General features: G+C 37.0%; 1 protein-coding gene across 1 annotated transcript in view; it reads right to left on the reverse strand.

Annotated features, from left to right (window-relative positions):
* Positions 1–534: 534 nt before the first annotated feature.
* TYR (tyrosinase) overlaps positions 535–27,294 on the reverse strand; it is a 95,801-nt gene continuing 69,041 nt past the window's right edge. The window contains exons 4-5 of the mRNA XM_073215662.1: positions 8,785–8,966; positions 535–1,143 (exon numbers count right to left, since the gene is read on the reverse strand). Coding sequence (XP_073071763.1) covers positions 917–1,143; positions 8,785–8,966 — 409 coding nt within the window. The 3' untranslated portion in view covers positions 535–916. The remainder of the gene's footprint in view (positions 1,144–8,784; positions 8,967–27,294) is intronic.

Consider the following 27,294-nt stretch of genomic DNA (forward strand, 5'->3'; position numbering starts at 1 on the left):
AATGTAATATCAGGTGGACTCTTTTTAGAAATTCAGCTACATCCAAAAAATTCAAGTGGACTATCTGCATATCCTAAATTAAGGTTTTTATAGTAAAAAAATAGAAAGAGGCTATGAACTGCAGATAGCCTAATACTGACAAAATTTTTCTCAACCTTCGAATGTTTTGTGGCATTTTAAACATTCTGTAATAAAATAAAAATCTTAAAAGATAAAAAAGCTTATAATAGGATTATTATTCTTATTGTCAACATATTTAGTGAGTCACATTGTACATTTCTATTCTAGATGAAAATAGACAGGCACTTAACTAGTTTTGTTGTAAGGGTGGGGCCCTTGTTTTCAATGACCTTCAAATGTATAATCAGAACTGTGTCACGAAAGAGCTGAAGGTTGTTTTCTATTTGAAGTCCATAATACATTTTGGAGCAGGTATGTAAGATATAAGGGAAACATTATGCTCTCTGAGGGAAATAACACTGGGTTTCTCAAACTCAAAGCAATCAAATCAGTGTATATTTGTTACTTAAGATTTGTTTATTAAGATCAAAAAAGGGAACAATAAAAAAGAATATGCCGTTAAACACTCAGGAGGAAAAGATCAAAATTATTCGCACATTTTGTAAGAGCACCTTCATTCTGATACAAATCACAGTTACTTATTCCCAAATGGCATCCTTTCTTTGAACTGTGTGCTTGAGAAAAGCTGTCAAAGGGATGGGCCAAAAACAGTAAGGCAAGCACAGGTGTGTCCTACCTGAGTTGGAAGGGCATGCATTGTATTAGGTTACAATTCTGATAATGGTCTTCACAGACAAATACCAGGGGTTTCTCCTGGGACATCCCCTGTGGATTTAGACATCATTTGAGTTAGAGTGAGATCAGCTTTTTGGCCCTTCGCTATTGCCTAAGCCATTTATAAATGGCTCTGATACAACAAGTTGTGGTGATCCCCCTTTTCCATGAGCAGTGGCTGCTTTTCTTCAGGGAGCTGCTTTCTCTTGCAACGGCATAACAGGCTCCTGAGGCCTCCCAGCACGACAGTGAGGACAGCGCCTACCACAGCCGCCCCAGTGAGCCACGGCCAGAGGTGGCTTGCTTGTTCTAAGTAGGGCTTAATGTAGTCTTGGAAGAAGTCCGGTTCTGAAAGAGAAAGACACCCAAATATTGTTACTGTGGTCTTCACCGTCATCGTCATCATCGCCAGCACCCTTGCATAGTACTTCGGAGTCAGACGCTTCGATTTGAACGGCAGCTCTGCTACTTACTAGCCGTAAAGGCTTGGGATACCTAATACACCAAAGCCTCAGTTTCTTTATCAGGAAAATAATAAAACAATACCACCTTTGGGATGTTTTAAAATTTATAGGTAATTTGTAGGTAATCTGATCTGTAAGCTATACAATGCCTGCCCACAATTGAGCTCCTGTAACTCTTTTGGCTATTTATTCTGGTATTTGCATCCATATTTCTAATAAATAGGTAAATATTGCAATCTCTTAATTCTATAACATTTATATCTGGAGTTCCTTATATAAAAACAATAATTTTAGCTTTCTTACAAGTTCCCTTTTCTTGAGCTTTTCGGTATGACATCATGATTTGGGGGCAAATCCACATCTAGGTTTTTCATGATTTTTAGTATTTAAATATTATTCACTGTTGAACCAAGTATTATGTTAGGATTACATTGCCTCTCATATTGTTTTCCTTGAAGTTGAAGTTAATAATTTATTGTATCTTTGGCTTGATTTTAAAGTATCCATCGCTATTTATAAGATGCTCTATAGTCATTTTATGATACAATGGAAAAAAGAGAATGTATTTTGGGCTTACCTTGCAGGAAATTTATGGCTCTCTGACTCAAGTCTTGAACAGAAGTAATATATGTAACTTTGGGCAGTTCCCTTAAAGAGACAAAGTATGCCTTCACCTTTTCCCTTTTTTCTGTTTTGCCTGTCTGGAAGGCAGATAGTGTGGGTGAACTATCATGGACCATGTGGTCCAGGGCAGACCCTAGGTCCTGTGGGACTTCAAGAAAGGAGCAAGTCTGGTCCTTGAAATTATGGAGCTGATATTTGACAACACACAAAGACTATTATTTGAACAATAAATAAACCAGCTTATTTAAGACATGGATATTTGAACCTATATCTGCTTCTGACTGGTGCAGGAACTGTAGCATTCTTTGATGACCCCTTCCCTTGGCTGTAGTTGATTAGTACTCATTGGACCACTGACTCTAATGGCTAATCAGAATCATTACCCAGAATTCACTGAGCTAAAATTGAGAGTCAGGGGCTCAGGAGCTCAGAACAGCCTTACTTCTCAACATGTGGAACACAGGATGAAGTCTACACATGCTAAGAAGTAGAGGCAATGGCTGGACAATGACAGAGAGTTTTTAGGGTGCTTAGTTCCTGCTTCCAGCTCTTCCTTAGTCTCAGCTACATACCTGTTTCCCCCACCACAGTTTGAAAGTTCATCCCTTCCCTGGAATTTGTAAACCAATAAGTGCCCTCTTTATCTAATCTGATTCTGTGGCATTTCTTCAATTTGCATTTCAGAAATTCTTCAATTTGCATTTCAGAAAATCTAAAAAAATTAATTATATGCCAACTATAATAAAAGATAAAGTACCTTAGGCTATTTGGGATGCCAATTATATATAAGCACCATACATAATACAAATGAAATCCACAAACCAAAGAGAAAAGGAATATTTAATGAAATATCTTGGAAACATGAAGTAAAATTTAAGATGAGAGTCTCACTGTTCACCAGAAACTCAATAATATTTAGAACAGTTCTAGCAGGAGAATTTGTTAAAACTGATTTTATATTAAAGGCCAATATTCATTCAAGGAAGACAGAAATGAAGCTTCCCTGGCTTAAGTGGGTCTATAGAGCTGGAACTTTATGTAGATTCTCCTGTCACCGTTCCTCTGTCCCTGACACCCCTTCTGGCCAGCTGCCACTAAGGTCCATCTCAAGTTCTTAGAACTCATTGAGCATGATTGGAACAGTACCGCACTGTAGTGTTTGTCTTCATCAGGAAAGCACAGGAACTTGCGAAAGATAAACGTTATCAGGCAAATTATAAAAATGATGTAACTTTGAATGATAACTAATTTAAATGTAAACACTGAAAGCCCACAAAGCTAAAATTCAGGAGAAATTTAAAAATATGAATAATTACTTCACATGGTATTGTTCTTAGTGTATTTTATAAATTATCTTGAAAATGAGACTATACATGCCTAGATTATATTGCTATTAATTCAATATATAGTACATTTTAAATATCCAACAAGATGCAGATTACTTGTAGTACAGACTATATGACATAATAAATAAGACACAATAAATATGATTTCCTTTATTGTTCAAGGCCCTCAGCTCACGCTCAAGTCACAATTTTTAAGTACTATTTTGATGTCTGTGCTGCTCCTCAGCTTTTCTTGTAATTTCTCTCCTCCAGGTCTTTCCAGGTGGTCTCAAATCTCTAGGACCAAAGGACTATCCTCTCCGAGAAACTTTATATTTCTTCATAACTTTAAACTAAAATTCACACTTTCTTAGCTATTTGGTTTTGAACCCAACAGCACACATTTAAATTATTTCTCAAGATAATAATTTTTCTATCGTCCTCACCTACTTAAAATTCCATTTTTCTTGTTACCCGTTCTTTTCAGAATGATCATATAATCTTTTGTGCTATATGATTTTCACATCACATACCCATCTATCCACACAACAAACATATGTGGTTGTTAGGGACCATTATCCTAAATTACTGAATTAACAATTTGTAACTGAGAAAGTTCACCTGGCAAACTTAAAAACATTACAGGCAAACTTTCTCAGTTACAGATTCTTAATTTAGTAAGTTAATATATGCAAAGTACATAGAAAGCAATTTATAAGTTATTAAGTCTTGTTATTCCATAATAATTTCATCAGTATTTCCCATAGTACCAGCTTCCAATAAGAGGTTTTTCTTTCTCATCCTATTTTGAATACTGATTCAGTTCAAGTTTCTTCTCGGGTCTTTCAGACTCTTGCTTTGCTTCGTGGACATGTGGCAAATTGTTCATGTTACAATTATTTATATGTATGTCTTTTTAGACTTGATCACAAACTTTTAAGAGCAAGTATTATGCCTCATTTGTTTTCCCTTTCATTCTTCATTCATTCATTCATGTAGCAAATGTTCACTGAAACACTACTACATGCCAAGTAGTGGTCCAGGTACCAGCTGTTGCAGGTGAAAAGATAGTGAGCAGAATCATTGACCTGAAGGAAATAATAACTGGAAGAGGAGACTGGCAAGTAACAAATTATTTCAAGACTAATGCTATCCCAGAAATTTTGTAAAAGATACAATAGAATCATAAGTGAAAGACCTCCTGTATCTGTCTGAGGAGTCAGTGAAGGCATCCCAGAAGACTAGCCTACTGAGTTCATTCTAGAATGAACTAGAACTTGAACGTGTGATGTTGAGGGCAAGCCATCCCAGGCAGAAGGAGCAGCATGAGCCTGTATATAGACAGGCACAGCTGTTGACCAAATCCATGAATAGAAGCATCATCAAACCCCATCTGCAGAATGAGACTCCAGTTACTGTGAGCATGTCTCCCCCTCTCATTTTTAAAATCAGACGTCCAGGTCTTTTGGAATACATTGGAAGAAGGAAGCTTTCCACAGAGCAGACCAGACAGAAATCAGGATTGCAGTTACCAAAGCACTGAGGACACAACCCTTCGCTGCCAAAGCTTTTGGGCCTCACCTTGTAATCGGTTATGCAGGCAGCAAAATCACATGTTACGCCTTTTTTAAAAGCATCACTAAATCCAATTCTAAGAAAATGTTTGGCAAAGGTCAGACATAGTCATCAGCTGCTTTTCACTGGAAACACTTAAGGAATTATAAACATGAGTACCTGAATGATGAAAAATGAACTTCTTGAACTAAATTATATCAAGAAAATCTTAAGAATTTTTTTCAGTAAACTTAAAGTTTAGCAATGAATAGAGATACATTTAAAACTCCTTGAAGGTACAACAGAAGCAGCCATAGAATAATTTACAAAATACAAAGTAAGCAGTTGCTGTTGTTTTAAAGTCAGACTTCTCTAAAATTAATGATATGGATTCACTGCTGTACGAAAACTGCTCTAAATTGATGAAACATTTCAAATCAATTTTATCTTTCAAAATTTCACTAGAAACAAATGATAAACACCTTTAAGCCCCTAATGTGATTTTTTGAGCCCTCTCCCCCTTCTTTCTTCCAATGGTTTTGGTTGCCCTTTCACTAAAATGTGCCCATTTGGACACAAGGGAAGGAACAATGGTGTGGAACATATAGGGACTAAAGAGAACCCTTTCTAGTGTGGAGTAATGGCAGAGAACTAGTTTGGAATTCAATATTTGCCACTTACTAGCTTTGTAACTTAGAAATATCACTTTATCTTCCTGTTTTCAATTTACTTACTTATAAAACAATAAAAAGCATGACTACATAGGATCGTAAAGATTAGCAAAGAGAGTAATTTATGTTGATGTGTGCCACATTAGTATCTCTAGGCCAGAATCTCTTCTGAGTTTCAAGGCTACCCAACTGCCCCAGAGACATATTTACCCTGACGTCTTGTATCACCCCACTTCACTGTATAACAAATACATCCATGGGATTCCTTCTGTGTCCGGTCCTGCTCCTGCTGGTATTGTCTCAGTGAATTTTATCACCATTCATCACTTCCACAGGCCAGAAAGATTAAAGGCATCCCTACTATATCCTCTCTCTTATCTAGTATATAAATCATTTTCTGAGTTCTGTGAATTTTGTCTTCAAAATAATGTCAAATTGCAATACAGGATTTTTGCTGGCCTTCCTGAATGTGCTTTACAATGGCTACAAAACTTTTCACATGCTGCAGTTAACTGTAATCTTTTGAAATCTCAAATCTGATCATGATCTGTTTAAAATTCAACAATGGCTTTTGTTACTCAACAATATGGCCAAATCCATAATCAATACCTTTTTTTGAACTAATTATTTTTTCCTGTCATATTTACATCCTCCTGAATGTTACTTCATTGACCCAGAGAAATAATAGATGAGTGATTAGGTAAGGAGTTAAGGCCTTTTTTTTCTATTAGGAGGTAAGATAGAAACTGTTGTTTACCACCGCATCCATAGCATCAAAGACAATGCCTTGTCCAAGGTAGTTACTAAATATATGTATGTAGAAAGAATAAATAAATCAATAAAACCCCCTAGAAAATACTTAATGTGATAGAAGTCATAAAATATGTTAAAAATGCATATCTAAAAATGACCTGGGTTTTAAATGAGGGTGATACTTCTCTAGCAAGCTCTACTTATATTGGTTAAAAGATTATGAGATACTTAATTGGTTTAAAGATTACTTGTACTGATTAAAAGAAAATTATAAATATCACTTACACTCAAATTCATTCATTAATTTCATCCTATACTAATACCATTTGGTACTTAGACTAGAGAAGCTTGAAAGATACTAATTTTCATCTTATAAGGCTCTTAGACAAGGTAGAGAAGGAAATGATACATAGAAAACTTACCATGTAACTAATAAATAAAGGAGTGATTAAACATGACTATGTATGTGTATGAAATTATTTCATACCTGAAAGTTTGGCAAATACATAAATAGGATCAGAGTTCAGCCAGAGAGAAGAGTGTGTTCAAAAGCATGAGCCATGCTTTTGATGAGCATGGTCTGGAAAAGGAAATCATAGAATTCTAAATGGTGAATCTTTCAGAACCCATTACCAATATATTCCTTTCTTTCTGTACTGTGGGTGTTTATGGAAAGAAGGGAACACACGTTACTTGAGATTGTCCCTCTTTTTAGCTCACAGGAAGCCCCTCCCCTTACCACACCCTTTGTTAAATCCCATATTCTCAGTGACCTCAAGGTTTTCAAAGAACTGATCTTATCTGCCAGCCAGTGTTTCTTCCATTGGCTATGATCTTCAGATAAAGCGGAAGAGGTTCCGTATCTATGCAACTGTTGGTCCTCTAAAAGGCAGGGAAAGGTTGATAAGATACAAGTTCTCTTGTTGGCCCTAAATTGTGGTTTTGCTATGCCACATGCTCACTAGATGGCCTGGGACAAATTATTTTCTTTAAGCCTCTGTTTTCTCATCTGTGAAAAGGAAAATAAAAGAATGGTACCTACTTCATAAGGTAGAGGTGAAGATCAAAGGAAATAATGCATGCAGTATACACCTACAGGAGTTACTGGCACATTAAAAAATACTCAGAATGTGTTAGCTATTACAAAAAAAAAATGACTCCATTTATCTCCTCAGTGTAATTGTCCATTTCTTATACTACTCAAATAGGAGAATTTAGAATTCCATAAACACGTTGTACACTTTACACCTCTGTTTTTCTTGTTACTCTCCTAGCTTAGAATAGTCCCTGTTCTTTTTCTATCTGCCATTGCCTGCTCATTCATCAAAGACTTCTCTTCTGAGGCTGAACTATTCAGAAGTCATTTCTTTCTCCTTCGTGTTCCTGTTGGATTTTGTTTGTAACTCTTTCATTTCACGTAACACAGCCTGATGTCTCATGTTTTCTTGCACAATTATCTGACTTCCATGTTGAATTTACAGCTCCTAGAGGTCTGGAACTGTCTTAGTCATTTATGTCATTAAATCTAGCACAGGAAGTACGAAGTTGGTAAATGTTCTTCATTTCTTTATATTTTACTTATCTGTTTATATTTTCATGAATTATCAATGAACTTAGTGAAACATCAGTGCTTATTGAATACCCCTTACCCACAAGTCATATATTGTTTTACTGTTTTTGCTTGTAGACCTTCTTGTGTTAGAGTGGAGGGACAGAGTAGTGAAATGAAGAGAGAACTCATGGTGTTGGAATCTGGCTCCTCCACATAGTGGTGTGTGGTATTGGGGAAGTCACTAAACTCTCTTAGTGTCAATGTCTTCACTCTTTCTAAGGATGATAGTACTTTGCTAATATAAGGTTGACTAATGATGCATGTGCAGAATCTGCATGTAGCAGGCTTTTGGGTAGGGGAGACGTTACTATCTGTTCTTTATTTATCAAGAAGATACTGACAGCTCTACTCAGGAAGCTTACTGAAAGCCCAGATCTAAGTACAACCCTAGAGTTTTATATTACTATCTTAAACATAGTCATAGACATTATTATAATAGCTATTATCATGATTATTATTAATTAGGCTTAAAATCAAAATGTCAAAACTTTTCTTGGCAACACAAGCAGGAGTTCTCAAAGGTGATTCTAAAACTGCTAGATATGATCTTGTGTCACACTGCATGAGGTTCTTTAACACATGCATTTGTTTCATTATCACAGCACTCTTTGATGTATTCTGATCCCAGTATTTCAGGTTAAGAAACTTCAATTCGGGGAATTGAAGTTAAAATTTCCAAGGTCACAAAACAGTTAGCTGAGAGAGTCACATCTTAAACCCATTTTTTTCCCCTGATTTTAATTCCAGTGTTCTTCCCATGGTTGCCGTGCATAAAATGCTCTATGTTAAGCAGAATGGGAATTTAAAGACCCTTGCAACTTGATTCATGAACAAATAAATTATTGATAAGTTAGGAATTGAAATATGCTTTCTCAATTTAAAGGGTTTGGGGATAACATTATAAAAATGTAAGTTTCTTTTTAATTTCTCAAAAGCAACTGGTCACGCTTGATTCAACAATTCATATGAAAGGAACTGAACTTTACCTGAATCTTGGAGGTAGCTATAGTCATAGCCCAGATCTCTGGATGAAATAAAGAAATCACCGTTTCTATAGAGAGGTATAAAAGGAACCATGTAGGAGTCACGGTTATGTCCAATGGGTGCATTGGCCTCTGGGTAAACTTCTTGAAGAGGACGGTGCCTTCGAAGCCACTGTTCAAAAATACTGCAGAGGAAAAGATTATTCAGCCTCAGAAACATACTGCTTATAAAAGAAATACTTAGAATTCTTAACATAACAAGGCATATCTTGAAATCCCAAGATATGGAAAGATGCCAAATATTTTTCATGCTTTGAAAATATTTTGTAAAGCACCAGTTTATGCTGTCAGGCCCTGATGAGGCCCATTCATCTGAAAGAAATAACAGAGGATAACTTTGAAAAAGGAATTTAGGAGATGACTGAAATGCATATGACAAAGTTTAGACCCCTCAGAATGCTGCAGAGCAAGGGTAATTATTGTCTGAGTGACAGTTGAGTCATAGTTATAAATTAAATGTTTCTTGTCTCAAAGAAAGTTAGCCTAAAGGAAGGACATAAAAAACAAAGAAATCAGTACTGGCATTTGGTCTTTTTTTTTGTCAGAGTGGGAGACTTTTAACTGTTTCAGCCCCCTGGTTATGTTTGGTGAAGTGTCTGCTTAATGGAGCTTGTGGGGAGAAAGAGCTCACCTTCCATGATGGAGACTAAAAATATTTGGACTTGGTTTCCCAGCTTCCCCTGAGGATGGAATATGACCCACATGATCAATACTCAGCCAATGAGATATACCCATCATGTAACAGATGATAGTGATGCAAAGAAACAAGGACAATGGAAACCATTCGAGAGGTGGGCAATGGCAGTTATGAGAACAGCATCCTGTTACTAGGGGAAGCAAGGCCAGAAATAGCTGCAAAGGGGTGCACTCTGTGTCCTGCACCATGTCTTGGCTGCTGCCCTCCTCCCTTGTTTCCACCTGTTTCTGAACCTGTTTCTCATGATTCCCTCAGCTATCTGACATCCTCGCAGCAAATACTTTTCCTGTTTTAATTGGTCAATTAGATCAAATTCTTTTCCTGCTTAAATTAGAGTTAGTTTCTGTTGCATGTAACTAAAATCTCTGATTGGAACAAAGCTAAAAAATTAAGAGATCAAAAAGGTCCAGTAAGGATGGAATAGAAACTCAAACTGTAGCAGAATTTATAGTGGGTCATTAAAAGTGTGATAAAGAAAATGGTTTTGTATTATCAGGGCACATAACTTAGAGGGAAGAATACTGCATCTGGAGACGGCGAGTTCCCCTGTGGCCTGGCTCTGTAGTTTAAGAGCTGTATGAACTCTAGGCAAATCACATGAATTCTACGCAAATCAATGAAGGTTTCAGAGATTTAAGGCTACTCATCACTAAAATAAAAGTAATAATGTCTTTCCTATGTTTCCAAAGGAATTATCCAATGGGATAATTTTTATAAAAGTTCTGAATAAGTAAGCTATTGTTATTTAGCTATAAAATGTAAGCTAGGAGATAAAAGGTTAGTGTGTGGTTGAGGGGCTGGTGTCTAAAAAGGAAAGTGAAAAGACATCTTTTTTTAAAAGGCATTTTGAAGTACAATAACGAGAACAAGGAAGCATATGGCAGCAGTGGTGATCATTTTTCCATGGTGGAAAATTTTTGCTTACAGAACCTGGACTTCAAATACTAATTGTGGTCAGAGTTGGCTATTAATTGTGAATTAAGTGAGGTATCAACAGGATACTGATAAACATAGAAAATCTGGTCCTTGAATACAAAAATGCTCTCTAAATAGCTGAATCTTTAAATATGTTTTCTGAATACTTACTGTGTCAACTTTTGGACAAATATAAAGCTGTGTAAAACCCTGAGTTTTGTGGTTTGTGACAAGGGAAATTTGTAAAATTTCTCAACCTGCTTGATTTTCCTTTTTATTTGCAAAATAGGAATAATATTTATATCATGAAGGTATTGTGACAAATTAATATAAGTAAGCTACCTAGCTAAGTGCTCAACAAATGGTAAGGAGAAGCTATCATCATCCCTATCCCCTCTTCCCCCTTCTTTCTCCTAATTATTAATGTTACATGGAAAGAATTTCACAACTGGTAAGAGACATGAGACATGCTATGACAGAAACCCCAAAGCCTGTATATTTGAGTAGAGTCTTTAAGAATGGTTATTATTCTAGTAGGCAGAAAATGAGAAAGGAGAAGATTGAGGAAGATTGGTTTTTCAGTGTGTACCTCCATTTCCTCAACTGAAGAATTTAGGAATCTGGCTTAATAAATCCCCAATTCCATTCAAGTCCTAAAATTTTATGAATTAGTCTTTAAGCAGTTTTCTTCTTTGCACAAAAGAGTGATTTGTTCATTATATACAATTTAGGAAATATAAACAAGCATTATATCTAGTTTTTAAAGTATGCATATATAATGCTACAAAAATATTTTAACAAGAGACTTATATTATAGATAATGTCTTAAAATATTTTATTTCACCAAACACTGTTTAATTTTGAAACAATATTTGAACATGTTTAAACAATGTTTACCAGCTTTCAACTGGCAAATGTATCTTTTAATGAGGAGGCTCCCTGATAATTAATCTCTCCCCGACCCCTATTAAAATTTGATTGATTTAAAAAGAACACAATATGCAGTGAGCCCAAGGTAAGAACTTGAGGCAAAAATTGTGCCTTTTATCAATTAAGAAAAATTATTACTGTCATTCAATTAATAAATTATCTTTTGTCTGCCAAGAAATAAAAATTCTTTACCTAGGTAATACAAGGGTAATCAATTCTTAGCACCAAAAGATTTAATGGATGAAACCATTAATGTGCTCACCCACCTTATCAACCTTTTAAATGAAGGTATTAATCTTGATTAAATTCTTCATTGGTGGTTCTCATCTTCAGTTAATTTCATCAAACCATATCTAGAATGGCTCATGTCAGAATACTAATGTGTAAGTTAGATAATCCCACTGACAGACATATGGGGAAAAAATTATCTTCTTACCAAAGATTCATTTAAACTGCATCTAGACAGTTTTCTGGAAGTCTGAGCGACAATAAAATTCCAGTAGTTAGGAAAAGGTAAAAATGACCATAGATGGAAAAAAGAAGATATGTATTTTATACGTACAAGTAACATAGGACTTCTGGTTCCAGGACTGACATGTTAAGACCCTGGTCATACCCACAAGAGAGAGCTAGACAAATGGAAAAATCAGTAACGTTTCATGGCCCCATGAGAGAACTGAGGTCACAGGGCAAACTGCTACCCCAAAAACTGCAGAGATAAGTGCATCCATGGGAACACAGCTGAGATCTGGGTGTCAGGAGCAGAAGCAGCTGGATCCATAAACTGGAAGGAACATGTAAGCATTTTGGTGGCTGGCTGGAGATTGAGGATGGACTAATAGTGATAGTGAGGAACTCCCGAGAGCCACTTTCTTGGGGATATTTCTACACAGTTGGAGTTTTTTTACCTCCAGGAACTCTATCAGGTTTTAATAATGAAAATGGGAGAAAGATTCTCTTCTGGATTTGTCAGCAAGAGGGAGAGTGTGACCTTCATGATACATGCCCAGAGCCTTGGTCATAGCCAAGCCCTTAATCCAGAAGAAATAGCTACTGAGCCTCATCCCTGCTGGAAGAAGGGATTTCCTCTCAGTCTAGGCATTTCCAGCCATCCTGTCTCACCTAAGGGGAAATAAAACACAGCCTGCATAGGTCAGGCCTTCCAGGAAATAGATTGGGAATTCTGTAACCAGAAAAGGGAGAAGGAGTCCACCATACCATTGGAAAACATTCATGAGGGTCACAGCCCTAAGACAGTGGCCAACTAAAAGCTGCAATGCAATCATAGTATTTTAGAACCCACCCCTCCCTTCTACTTTACCATGGTACCAACAGAGCAGAGTGGAGACAAAAACAAAGACACTCTGGAAATTTGAAGTCTCTGGCACCTATAGCTATGAAAACCATAGAATACAGCACAATCCTTGCCAGATTAATATAAATCCTTACGTTAAAGTCCTGTCTACCTCGGTTTCCTGTCACCCAATAAAACGTATCTGACTTCAATAAAAAGTTACAAGCCATGCCAGAAAGTAAGAAAATAACAGTTTGAAGAGACAAATCCTCGGACCTCCAACTCAGATATGGTGTAGATTTTGGAATTGTGAGATAGAGAATTTAAATAATTATGAATATGTCAAGGGCTCTACTAGAAAAAGTAAACATCATGCAAGAACAGATGGGTAGTGAGGCAGAGAGGTGGAAACTCTATGGAAAAATCAAAGGAAATGCTAGAAATAAAAAATACTGTAACAGAAAAGAAGAATACCTTTGATGGACTCATTTAATATTCTGGAAATGCAAAGTCAAATAAAGAACTGTCCCTGTCTTCAAAAGTGACAGTCTCGTCAGTCATTCAGCACAGTAGAGTATGAGTGCCATGGGAGAGGAGGGGCCGTTAACATTTAGGGAGAACACAGAGAGAGGAGATAGCATCTGTTTGGGGGAACTATTAGAGTTCCCCGGAAAAGCAGAACCAACAGAGTGTGTGTGTGTGTGTGTGTGTGTGTGTGTGTGTGTGTGTGTGTGTGTGTGTGTGTGCAAGGAGAGAGGGAAATAGAGAGTCACAGAAACAGACACAGAGAGAAACAGAGACAAAGAAAGATTCATACAGTCATGGGAATGTGGCAAGTCCCAAATTTGCAGGGTCGGCAGGCAGGCTGGAGACCCAAGGGTTGCAGTTAAACTCTAAAGGCAGTCTGCTGGCAGAATTCCTTCCTGCTTGGAGAGTTCAGTTTTTCCCATGAAGGCCTTCAACTGATTGAATGCAGCCCACCCACATTATGAAGGGTAATTTGCTTTACTCAAAGTCTACTGATTTAATGTTAATATCATCTAAAAAATACCTTCACAGAAACATGTAGAATAATGTCTGAGCCAAAGTCTGGGTACCATGGCCTAGCCGAGTGGAAACATAAATTAACCATCATAGGTGATGTCAGGCAAGGCACCCCAGTGTAGGTGACACTTGAACCTACCTTTTGAAAAATGAATAGCAGACGTCTGGGTTAAGTAACAGAAGGGAAAGGGCAGCCTAGGAGGAATAAAACACAGGCATGAAGAAACAAAGGTATGCCTTTAGGGCCTTGAAAGTAGTTTGGAAAGGCTGGAAGGGAGGATGTAGTGGGGACATGGGACTAAACCAAGATTATGTAGGGCTTTTCTACACATTGTAAAAGGTAAAAAGTCTGAATATTATTCTGAAACCTCTGAGGAGCCATAGGAGAATTTTAAGCAAGGAAGTAACATAATCATGTTTAATTAATGCGCAATTCAATGAAATAATAACTGAATTTGGAATTCCAAAGGAAGTAAGCAGGTGATATATATATGACCTATTTGTGCTGGGATCACGGGAGAGAACTGGCGCCTCTCTCTAGGTTTGAAACAGCAGCAGCCCAGGAGCTCCTTTTCTTCATGCTCTTAGCTAATGATAGAACTCATTTAAGGAGTATTTAGGAATTTTTACTGAAACTACACTTTTAAAATAGGTGTACACTTTAAGAGCTTAGATTTCAGGGATGAGTAGCTGCAAATGAAAGCCTGCTATGCAGCTAAGAACTTCACCTGGAGCCAACCTTTAATGACTATGATTTCAGTATACTCTACAGCTTCTTAGCGGAGTTGGGGAAAGGGCAGACAAGTGCTTGGGGAATAGGTAAGGGAGCGAAAACCAGATTAACATCACTTAAACTAATGATAAAACTTGAAGGAATTTGGTGTAGGAACAAAATTATCAGTGATAATGAACCAAAAAGAGCTGAAGTTCTAGAAGTCTAAGAAAGAAAGGCAGTTTCAGAGTTTGTTTTTCCTTTTCCCAAAAACGTTTATGGGTATCATTAAGTGACAAGGCACCCTGCTATGAACTGTTTTAAGTGGGGATTAAAAGCAAACTGTAGTGGTCCCCGTGTGATTACAGTGTGCATCCAGGATTGAGATCCACTGCCTTAAGCAGACATTGCCCTCAAGTCGCATGAGCCAGGCTGTACTCACAGGCCATAACTAGTCAGTGTGAATCTGTGAAAAGGAATCTTAGAGGACCAGCCCTCCCAAAGTTGAGAGTCTGTGTGGGGCAGGCTATCAATTGGCCCTCAATACTGATTAACCTTCAAATTCTCAGTGCTCTTACCTGTGAAGTGGTGATAATACAAAGTACCTTGTTCCCTTCACTAAGTTGCTCATTTGTTTATTCATTAAATATCCTGTCTTGTACCCATTCCATGCTAAGCTCCAAGGATGGGTAAGAATGGCCCTTGTCCTCATGGCTCTCACTCCGTGATGCTGCAAAGAGAGATGTGATTTCAAAGCCATGTAAATGATGCTCTTTGGAGGCACGTGTATAAGACCTGTGGGATTTCAGCAGGAGCAGCTAGCTGTTGGAGTCAAGGACAGCTTCACAGCGGGGATGCTATTTAATCTGGCTGAGTAGATTATGGGGAAGTCATCGCATTCAAGGCACAGGCCCATAGGAAGCCTGAGCACAGATGTAATTGAAAAATGAAAGTGGTTTGGCGTGTCAGAATGGAATGTAGAGCAGCGCAGGATCAATAGAAGTGAAACCGGAAAGGTGAGAAAGGTCAGACTGTGAAAGACCCAAGGGGGGCTGAGGGTGGCAGTGATAGTTTGGACTTGCTCCTGAGAGTTAATTTTCCACCTTAATACATTACATGAGGACTGACAAGGATTGAATTTGAATTAAAAAAATATGATTATAGTGGATATGTATATTATATTCAATAATAAACCAACACATACTACTTCTGTCTATTGGAGATTAGTGTATCAGTAGACCAATAGTGAATAAGGTAACGTCTACATATGTAGACAACTCTTTTAAGATAGCTACACCACCCCTCTTCCTAGCAAAATTTCTTTTCATAAACTTTACTATCATTTCCTACTATTCTTCATTAAAGTAATGCTTCTGAGGCTCATAAAGTAATGAAAACCACCTAGTCAGTTCTATAATAATTCCCATGTATTAGGTAGTTATGTATCTGGTACTGTGCTGGAGATTTTAACATGCATGGTCATGTTTCTCCAACAATACTGCAAGAGAGGTATTGGTCATAGTAGTAGTGGGGAGAGCTCCATATAGAACACCATATGCTGGGTGCTGTTCTAAGTACTTCTCATACTGGAACTCATTTAATCCTCAGAACCATCCCATGAGGAATGTTCTGTTATTATCCCTATTTTGCAGATGAGAAAACTGAAGCACAAAGGAGGTAAGACACTTTTACAAGGTGACCCAGCTAGTTAGAGGCAAATGGCGGAATCAGGATTCAAAACCAGGCTGTCTATCTGCAGTAGGTGTTCTTAGCCTTAGCAAAGTATTGCCTAACAACAGTATTTGCATGAAAACACACCACAAACAAAAAACAGGAGTAAACAATGACTTTCCCCGGTTCATTTAGGTAATGACTGAGCAGCAGGAACCTCACTTGGGTGGCTGTGCTCAGTGCGTTCCACGACAGCAGGTGCTTCCAGTTGTGTGTTTTGCAAACATACACACCCATGCAGAGTGAACCTGTGTGACTTGCACATTTTCTAATTTAGTCAAGAAAAGAAAAAAAGCATTGCAAAAGAGCTTTTGAGTGGAAAAACCTGTGGTATTTTGTATTAGAAATGAAAGCTTAATCCGTTCACTGTTGCATCCATGAAAGCTGGAAGAGTGCCTGCGCACAGTGGGTGCTCAATGCATATTTGGTAAAAGCCATCCCATAAGGATTCTAAAATCTGCCCCCTGGGAATGAGGACAAAATACCATAAATATATATGTATGTTTTTTAAACATCAACTCAGCAAATTGTTATTGAGTGTCTACCTGGGCAGCCAAGTCCTGGCAGTGTATATGATAAAGCAGGAGATAAAATATTTCAAAAGGCAGAGTCCATCCCTTAAGCAACTTTTAGGGAGGAAAACCTCTCACACCATTTATATATATATGGCTTTTGTATATTTTTACTTCAGTCAAGGCCCTAGGACCTGTATCCAATGTGGGAAGTTGTCTTTAGACACGGCTATAGGTTAAAAGTCATCATTCATGGTAATAACAGTGGAATTAGTTCAGGATGGACATAATGCATATGAATAGCATTTCACTGGCCCAACATTCTTGTCATGACCACAGACAATACCGTGGATTCCAACATCCTCTGTACTTAAGGATGTCCATGTGCTAGGCCCTAAACATCAATGTGGCGATGTTAACAGCCTATTGCTCTCCTTGTCAGGGTAGATTTCACCTGCTTCTGAGGGTTACCGTGAAGAGTTCACCACACATCTACCTGTCCAGCTGGAGAACTCCTTTATTTGGAATGAAAAAACTCCTTTCTCCAGACAAAACGATACTGTTGTCATTTTGGCATATGGGCCTTCAGGCCCAACTCTAACAATTTCAGCCTCACAAGAAACTGGATTTAGTTTGATGGGAATTCACAGAAGTTATGGAATTATTCCTTCACCTAATCACCTACATTACAACTTAGAGATCCCTGTTGTCACAGCTGCACAAAGGCTCTAATTCCATTAATCAATTTTCACCCATCCCCAACTGGAATTAGAGTATCTGTTTTTTCCCCTGTAGCCTGTAAGGATTCTTGTTAATAAAAATCAGTAAGAACCTCATTCTTCATCTTGTATCACTAAGAGAACATTTGCTGACTCATCTATGCCCAGCCCTGGCCTGCATCTCTCCTGCTTTCTGACTCTTCTCCAGGACATAGAATGAGAAAGTGAATAGTTTGATGGGTATGGATAAAAAAAAGGGGGGAGTAGTGAGAAAAGTGCATTGATAGGAACAAAATAGCAAAACTCTATGGGTGTCAGCCTAAGGCATATGAATTTATTCCATATGTGATGAGAATCATTGTTGCCATTTGAGATGAACATGAAAAATGTTGTGCATAAAAATTGTATATGCAAGTGTTGCACAGGATGGATTTTTATGTTAGATGAGAGGCAAGGGACCAGCACTTAAGGGGCAATGGCACCTATACTGAAAATGTAAGAAAAGTCAAAGGTAATGTCTGTAAATGAAACAAGAAAGCAAAGAAGGTCACAAATGTTTGAACATCAGGGATGCCATCTGGCAGAAGGAAGATTCAGTATGAGCTCAAATGCTTCTTCCAATGAATAGCAAACATTCCGTGCATGCCTAAGAATATTTATGATGTACAATTATAGAAACACGTGGAACACAAATACACAAATAATTTATGGAGTAATAATGCTAATATCATTGGAAATTCAGATGAGAAAAAATATAATGTGCTCAAGTCTATCCTAATGAACAAAGAAGATAATGTAAAACATCCTTCAGAAAGCAAATACAACTGGAGCTGACAACCTGACATCATAATCACAACAAATGATTCTGATGCTGGAAGGAAGGAGCCCCCAAAAAGATAGATCAAGGACCAAAAAAGAGATTATTTTCTTCGTATTTTTCTCTAATATAATAGTTACAGACCCAACCTATCCACCCTTTTTCTTTAAACAAATTCATCTATCAATATTTCCAAGTCTCTTTTCTTCCTACTCCTCTAATCTTCTATTCCAGTTAGGAAAAATTGGCAAATGCATTTCTTACAAGGGTCAGTGCTCAAAGTAAAGTATAAATTGCTACTTTAAGGAAAGGAGAAATCTATTCTCCTTGCAGTAGATCTTTACACTAGAAAGGAAGCTAAAAAAAAGAATTCCCTATCTTCAGTGCTAAGGAGGGGTCCGTAGAAAGGTAAAATATTCATGAAGCCCGTTCTGAAAACAGCAATGAATCATAGAGGGTAGAAGGCCAGAGGAGCAGGCAGAGACCATCTCAGAAAGAGTTAAGGTTACAAACAGAAGGGTCTGTATCCGTGAGGACTTTGGAATCTCTATAAATGTCCCAAGTTGTTATGACTTATTACCTGTTTTTCCCAAGTAATTAGTAGTATAATTCATGAAATGAGAAAGATTCTATTAGGGACTGTTTAGGGAAATATTCATGATGAAATAATTAATATTTCATTTCAATTATTGTACTTGTATTTGTCTAGAAATAACATAGGCACTGTTTTTATTGATGTGGAGTTATGGGAATATATTTTATTCCACAGCCAAACAACAGACAGAGAGGAATTCGGAGGGATGGAATGGACTCAGCAGCCATGTCTGCATGCTCTTCCTTGGGTCCAGCTGACAATCCCTGTCCTCATTTCAAATATCAGAGGAATGAACTTAATGTTTGAAGCTTTTTCCCCAACTACTTAACATGCTTCTAGACAGTGAGACTAATAATTCCATTTATCCCCATCTCTGATTTCCTTGTGTCCTTTTGAAAGTTGAGCTTGCCTGTTCAGTGAGGGTTTATCATTTGCTCTTTGTGCCCAAAACACTTGAGAACCTCTATCCTTTAAAAAATTATGACTATTGTTTTTTCATGTGAAACCTTCATAAGAGTGTATATCAATCATACCTTAATAAAAAATTTAAAAAAATTATGTCTAAATATAATCACTTAAAAAATAGAAGAATTTCTTAGAGATTTGATTACCTAATGGCTCTGGACTCAAAACTGATATGAGGATCAATCAAGCTTAATTAAACATGTACTAATCACATAGGTATCATTTACTGGGAACTCATATGAGGGAGAACGGGGGGAAAGAGTATTATTTTTGTTCTTTTCTCTTTGTTTTTCAAACTGGTTAATATCAATTGAATGATCTTCAAATTTAATGATTCTTTGTTCTGACTCAACTCTTCTGTTAAGTCCTAATTAATACTTCATTTCAATTATTGTACTTTTCAACTCCAAAATTTCTACTTGGTTTCTCTTAATAATTTCTATCTCTCTACTAATATTTTCTATTTGGTAATAAAAGATTCTTAATACTTTAGTTCTTTATTCTTGATTTCCTATAGCTTTTTGCAGATACTTAAAATAGCTGATTAAAGTGTTTGTCTAGAAATAACGTCTAGGCTCTCTTAGGCACTGTTTTTATTGATTGCTTTTTCCCACTTGTGCTTTGGATATACTTCCTTTTTTCTTTTCATTCATTGTAAATATAAATTTAAAACACTCAACAAAATACTACCAAACTAAATCCATCAACATACAAAAATAATTTTACACAGTAACCACATGGAATTTACCCCAGAAACTCAAGATTGGTATAACATCCAAAACTTAATTAATGTAATAAATCCATAATCTAGCAAAAGAGAATAATAGGATTAAATAATGAGAACTTTTCTTTTTATTAACATTAGAAGAGTTTCAGTATAATGATAGTGGAATATCAGAGGAATATTTTGAAGTTCCAAATGTTTATCTCCTTACTCATTGAGGTTTTATCAGCAGACATGCTTGAAAATAGGTAAAATGAGAGTTTGGGAGAGAAGGTTGAGAGTTACAAGCAAGGTATGTCTAGGAAGGTGTCCTGGTTTCAGGTAGGCCAACCCCTGAACAGACACCTAGGTGTCTAAACATGAGCATCTGAAGGGATGTGATGGACTCTGGTTTGACTCTGGCTTCGGCTTCCTCAAATTCACGGGCCTTAAAAACTCACTCCTGTGTCCTGTTTCTTCCAACTCTCCATTTGAATTATCTTTCCTCCCCCACATCTAGCTATATTACATCAGTGTAGTTGTATTTGATGCTATTTACAAACATTTTCTTCTAGAAGGACCTAATTTAGTGTGAGATCTGGGGTTCAGGGACAGGCAGGTGCTGAGGTTATAGCTTTAGGTACTCTGCTTGGTATTCCCGTGTCAGCGGTAGAGGTTTTAATAATATCAACTTTCTCAGGAAAAGAGGCTAAGAAGAGTTAGGCAAGATACTAATGTCGTAGCCAGATGTCCTTCAGAATAGGGCAGAATTTGATTCTTAGTATGAGGAGTACTAAGCTTAAAAGAAAGTTGTCTAGTGGTGCAGAGAAGGGGTTCAGAGAATGCTGTAAATTGGTGGATATCTGTGTTCACCTTTGGTATACCTGTGGTTGTATAAATACTGCTAATTCTACACCTGCCCACATCGTGGGAATGAACTCAGTGGTTCTCAACCTAAGAAAATGCTGATGCTCAGGTCTCCATATTTATTAAATAAGAAGCTCTGTGTCTGGGGCCTGCACAAGGTTATTTGATAAAGTACGCCATGGATATATGCAGCAAGGATTGGGAGACACTTGCACAGGGGATTACCTATTCTGTCAGGTCTGGCATAGAAAATGAATGAGAGAGACATTGAGTAGAATGTATTAATGGCAAAGCTACTGACTAATTGGTTTAAAGAAATAATCCATGGACCTAGAGGGTATTATACTGAGTAAAATAAATCAGACAGAAAAAGACAAATATCATATGATTTCATTTATATGTAGAATCTAAAAATCAAAACAAATGAACAAACAAACAGAACTGAAATAGACTCATAAACACAGAGAAAAGACTGGTGGTTACCATAGGGGAGGGGTAAGGGGATGGGTGAAATAAGCAAAGGGAAAACATTAGTGACAATGTTTGATACCTTCATCTGGAAAAAAAATCCACTTACATTCCTCGTAACAATGGGCAGTTGGGTTTTGGTGAAAACAAAATTCTAAGAGATTGCTCTAACTGCTTGCAAAGTAATTTTAGGTCTTTTAATTCATTTAAATTCATAATTCATAAATTATATCATTTAATTCATTTTAATTCACTGGCATTGTGTCAGTGGGTGCATAATTGTTTGCTATGGTAAAAGGTGAAAAAATCAGACGGGTTTTGCCTGAACACAGATGAGGAAGGCTGCTTTTTTTCCTTTTTTTTTTTCTTCACTATTTATAACTTGAGAAATTATGACACCTGATATCTTGAAGGCATTGATGTGGAAAAATTGTGTTTTTATATTAGCTGTCTGCATCATATCAGGCAAGAACAAAACAGAAAATTGATTTCTTTGCTAGTCTGATGGATATAGTAACTGCTTTTTGAGAAGAAATTAAGGTAAATCTTCCATCACCTACATGCCAATATCTAGCTAAAGGAAAATGTGCAAAAGAGAAAAACAGGAAATAAGCTGCTTTTTCAGTGTAAAAAATGAAAAGATTTTAAAGTTAGGTATTTGATTAGGAAAAAATGAAAGGTCTAAGTGTCACCTTCTCTGGCACCTTTGGTGATGTGCGTTATAGAAAATATTTGAGAAAAAAAATCCCAGGCAATTAGGTTGGGGTAGCAAATACTTGAAAAAATAAAAACAAAAGCAAAACATGAAAAGTGGATGGATATTGAGTGGATTTAAGGAAAACGAAGTGTTTTTATTTGTATACTTAACTTGTAAATGAAGTAAATAAGCACTGACATATTTTTCTAGCCTCTGCAAGCAAGCCTCTTCCACCCACATCTTGCTTAATTTCCACCCCAGGCTCAGTCTTTTCGTAGTTTTGAGGACTAATCTTGATCTCAGTAGGAAGGACTGGTAGCCCACCATGATAATGCTTGAGTCCTCACTGATCATGGAGTGACTACTTATGTCCACTCTAATAATCTTGCTTCTTTTCTGCCATGTTTTCTTGACATGGGTTACTATCTTATTAACTTATTTGTGAAGCCCTTCTAGAATTGGGTCTCTGCCTACCAAAATAAAACTTCTCTGACAGTTGGGGGTCTTGCCCCAAAGTGAACCTTTTTGAGTGAGCAATTTTAGTTTCCAAACTTTCTGTCCCTTTTAACAGTAGCTAATAATATGGTATTTGGCCATACAAAATTGTCAATTTTCTGGCATAGAATAGAAGCCTTGCGTTTGACACATACTCCACCTGAAACCAAGGATCAGGTGTCTATTAATCCCCAAACTCAAAGTCCCCACTCACACACAAATCAGCAATATTTCGGGATGATTTGTGTACATACAGACACTAAAAATATTGTCTCTGTACTTAAAAGCACAGGGAAGACAGAAACATGACCATACATTTTTTTTTATTAAAGTGTCATTGATACACAATCTTATGAAGGTTTCACATGAACAACATTGTGCTTTCAACACTCACCGATGTTATCAAGTCCTCACCGCACCCCCACCCCACCATTGCAGTCACTGCATATCAGCATAGTAAGAGGCTATAGAGTCATTACTTGTCTTCTCTGTGCTGTACTGCCTTTCCCATGACCTACCTATATTGTGATTGCGAATTATAGTGCCCCTTAATCCCCTTCTCCATCCCTCCCCATCCTCTCCAACCCCTTCCTTTTGTTAACCACTAGTCCCTTCTTGGAGTCTGTGAGTCTGCTGCTATTTTATGAACATGCAATTTTAACAAACACTAGAATAGAGGTGAGTAAAAGTTAGTAAAAAAGAGGATGTGATTAGCTCTGACTGCAGGGAAGGAAAAAGAAGAGGCAATGTCTGAACAGGAGCTTGAAGCTCAGATGGTGGAAGCAGAAGGAGGGAGAAACTGGTTGAGAATTTCAAGGAAGAGGTAAGTTCACAGTTTGCACAAAGGCCGCTTGGAGAGGGGCACTTAGGTGATTCCACTTACATTATCTTGATTCTCTGTAGTTGAGGGATAGGTGAGTATACTCTGCCTTCAGCAGATTTAATTGAAGGGCATTTTAGATGTTTTATGCCACAAAGCATATGTATAAGAAAGAGAGATATTACCGTGATTAATGTAATCAATCCTTATTATCAAGGTATATTGGGTTGCTGATGCACAGTAGGACAGTAGGACAGAAAACAGTAGGTATGCAATACAGGGCATTCTCTGGGGAGTTTTTAGCATTTCTGTACTTAATAGTAAGACATTAATGGGTGACTATTGTAACCAAAGAAAGGCAAAATCACTTCAAATTCAGATCTTTTAGGAATAAAAATTTGGGCCATTCACCAGGTAAAGAGCCTTGGCTGGCTGAGGTACTGGCTAAGGGCAATCAGAACATGCTATGGGTAGTGGAAAAAATTATAAATAATAACTGTGGCATTATAATGTGTTGTGGAATTGAGGTCTGCAGTAGCTATACATATTTTCTTGCCTATTATTCTAGGTGTATTTTTACATACTACCTAATTTGTGTGTCTATGTATATATACATATTTTTATATATTAACTAACATCTTTTTTGATATCTCCTTTCTTCTTTCATATAAGGGCTGTCAATAATATTTAATTTTAAAATTTAGATTTTGGTGTACAGAATATTCAGTATAGACTGTGACAGTATTTGAGAATCATTTAACATTTCCTAGAGAGATACTCTGAGTTTTAGTCAGAATTGAATGTAATGGCTTCCAGAGCTTTAGTTATCTTTTTTGGGGGGACAGAATGAGAGAATGTACAGAAAGCATTATTATTATTTAAAATAAAACATTTTATCATACTTGATTATTTTTGCTTTAATATGAAATTTAACCATGTGTGGAAGGCTGTGTGAATGTGTTCATTCTAAATAGCTGAAGAGTGGACTCTTGCCAGTTATTGACTAGTATTTCTCAGCCCCAGAGAGACCCTGCTGTTCTCCACTGCGTGGTACCAGGGCTGAGACTGTAATTTGCATATCCCCTTTGCTAGCTCAATCCCACAGACACTGGCAATAGACTGGAAGAACAACAAGGGACTTAACTGTCATTTATTTCAGTAACAATTCCTTACCTTACTAAGATCAGCCTCCAGCTTTTTCATCAGCACTGTCAGAATCAGCACATCATCCCCTTTAATAAGTTTCAATATAAGTTGGCCTATCCTCTGCCTTTAGAAGTGTGGTATCTACTTCTGAAAAATGCTGTTAAATTCCTAGGGTATCAGGTAAATTCCTAGAGCTGCCTACTCAGAGCACAAAGCTCCTCTTCTAATATCAACTAGTATCGTGAGGCAACAGCCCACAACAGGCATTGTTTCTTTCTCTCTCATTGACACAGAACATACACACAACCACACACACACACATGCATATGCACATGCACATACATACACAAATCTATCATTTTTGATAATAAATTAGAGAAAATAAAGTTCTCAGCTAACTGGTTGTGGGTTAATTTTTTATTTGAAATTAAGAAAAACCTAGCCAGCAATTATAGACTATACTTTAAAAACATAAGACACGGAGAGTATCAGAAATAACTGATGTGTATTTAGATTTCATGCATTTTACAGATGAAAACATATCTTAATATGCTCAAATTGTCCCAGACACACTTATAAGTTTTCCAATAACAAGCACACAGCTGTTTTTAAATTAAAACTAAAACTTACATGCCTGAGTGGCACTAGCAAAATTTCAACTGCTCAATAGCTCCATTGCAGACCTGGATCACTAGCTTTCTTACTCATCTTATCTTGATGATATAATAACATACAAACACAATTTTTGTACCATATGTGGCAGTCACATGTTGCCCAGGATTAGAATACAAGTCAAATACCAGCATTCAATGGTATTTCCATTTTTTGTCTTTGTTCTCCCTGTACATGTGCCCACAAGACTGGTGAGAAGGAAACACAGCTCTTCCCAGTCAATCCCATAGAAATGCCAGCACACCACAAGAATTAGTTTGGGTGGAAAATGGGGCCACAGTAGCACTCGAGCCATTTTAATTTCTAAGCTCTGATAATTACTCATGATTTTGATTCTCAGGTATATATTACTCCTATTTAACAGTTCCTCTGGTCTCAATTCCATATCAGCATCTGAACACACTCTTATATCTTAGTTATTGTTCACTATTTTCTAAGTATGCAACCTCACTCCCTATTCTTTGCCGTAAGGTTTTTGCTTGACTACTTGCATCTTGACACTTACCACTGACATTAGTATTGCCTTCTTTGTGACTGAGAAAGGGGAGAACATTAAAACTTATCAGCAATCAGTTCTGCTTCTGCTTAAGAGGTAGAAATGTTGCAAGAAAATGTCATTCCCAATTTACCAATAAGAAAAAGTCATAATTAAAAAAAATCATGTTTTTGCCTCATCAGTGATGTAGAGTCACAAAGAAATCAGGCAGACTGATTCCAGCAAGTGGCAAGACATGCTGAGAGATAAGATAAGCGAGCTGTTTCAGTTTGGCAGAATGTGAGAGGAAAGGGGAGAAGCCATAGAATTGGATAAGAAGTAAACAACTAAAATGTTAATGATTAAGCTGCATGTGGGCTACAGAACAGTTGAGAATTTCTGAGAATCCAAACACAGGGACCATATACAACCACTTGCCAGTTCTTTTCCATGGGCCTCTACTGGATGCCCAACGGAAAGACTGGAGGCAGAAAAGACTGATCGGGCCTGCATAGGTCTGAAGGTAAAGGAGATGTATCTGGAGATGCCCATTTGTGCTCTGGGATACATGAACACTGTGCTAATTGGCTGCTGGCAAGGGTTAGGCAGAAAACTTGCTCAGATCACAGATCTCTCTTTGGTATGAAAAAAAGACATTAGCTGCTGGAAAATGAGAGAAAACATTTGCACCTCGACCTCAGCCCCCGTCCTGTTGCCAGGCAAAGATTAGCTGCTTCTGGGAGAAGGCTAAGCATTCTGCCATCCGGCTCCGTGCTGTGCTGACACTAGGCAAAACCCCATAATATGAACTTTGAAGGCTGTTTTTTTTGTCTCCCTGAGATTAAAAGTGCTTTGCTGCCTCTTTTCTTGAGGGAAAATCATTTTTTTAAAACAACTTTTTTCCTTTGATAAACATACATACCTTTCTCCTGGGAGGTTGCTTTGTAAAAAGACCACAGTTATAGAAAACGCCTTTCATGATTATTGCCATTTTGGTTTCTTGAATTTAGTATATGTCTTTCCTGAGTTTCCAACAGATTCTCATTGTTATTTCTGGACCATTGTGACATTTTGTACTTGACAACAGTGATTTGGGCTTTCTTGACTCCAGGATAGAAATAACATTTGTATCATACATCCTTGATTTTCTCTTTTGTCTGCCTTGCCAATCTCACATGCAGAAACTTTGTTTTGATATTTTCAAAAGTCCTCATATCAATCTAAATTACCTTATCAAAACAAAGTCATATGATAAAAAGGCATTTTATGTGTAATTTGATAAATGAGATTCTCAATATAGCATTTCTTGAAGATTTTACATATCAGTTATCATTTTTGGTTAGGTTTTCATTTGGGGAAACTGTGGGATAATTTCCCCTAGAGAATAATCTTTTCAAATTGAAGCCATATATCTTTTTCCATAGTTTACTTTTTAAAGCATTTCAATGTGCCTTACTTTTTCTTTTTTCTCTCCCATTTCCTTAGCAAATTTCCCTTAAATTATACATTCAGTCACGTATCTGTTATTGCTAAAGAAAAAAAAGCCATTCTAAACACTCATTTTCTTAATTCTTCTCCCTCTCAAATAATTTGCTGCCCTATTTTGTCAAGTGTTTTAAGAGTTTAGTCTAATTTGACGTTTTCAATTCCTATTCTGTTTTATCCTACTATGGTTTGAC

Source organism: Manis javanica, chromosome 11 (genome assembly GCF_040802235.1).
Source record: "Manis javanica isolate MJ-LG chromosome 11, MJ_LKY, whole genome shotgun sequence".
NCBI classification, from domain to species: domain Eukaryota; kingdom Metazoa; phylum Chordata; class Mammalia; order Pholidota; family Manidae; genus Manis; species Manis javanica.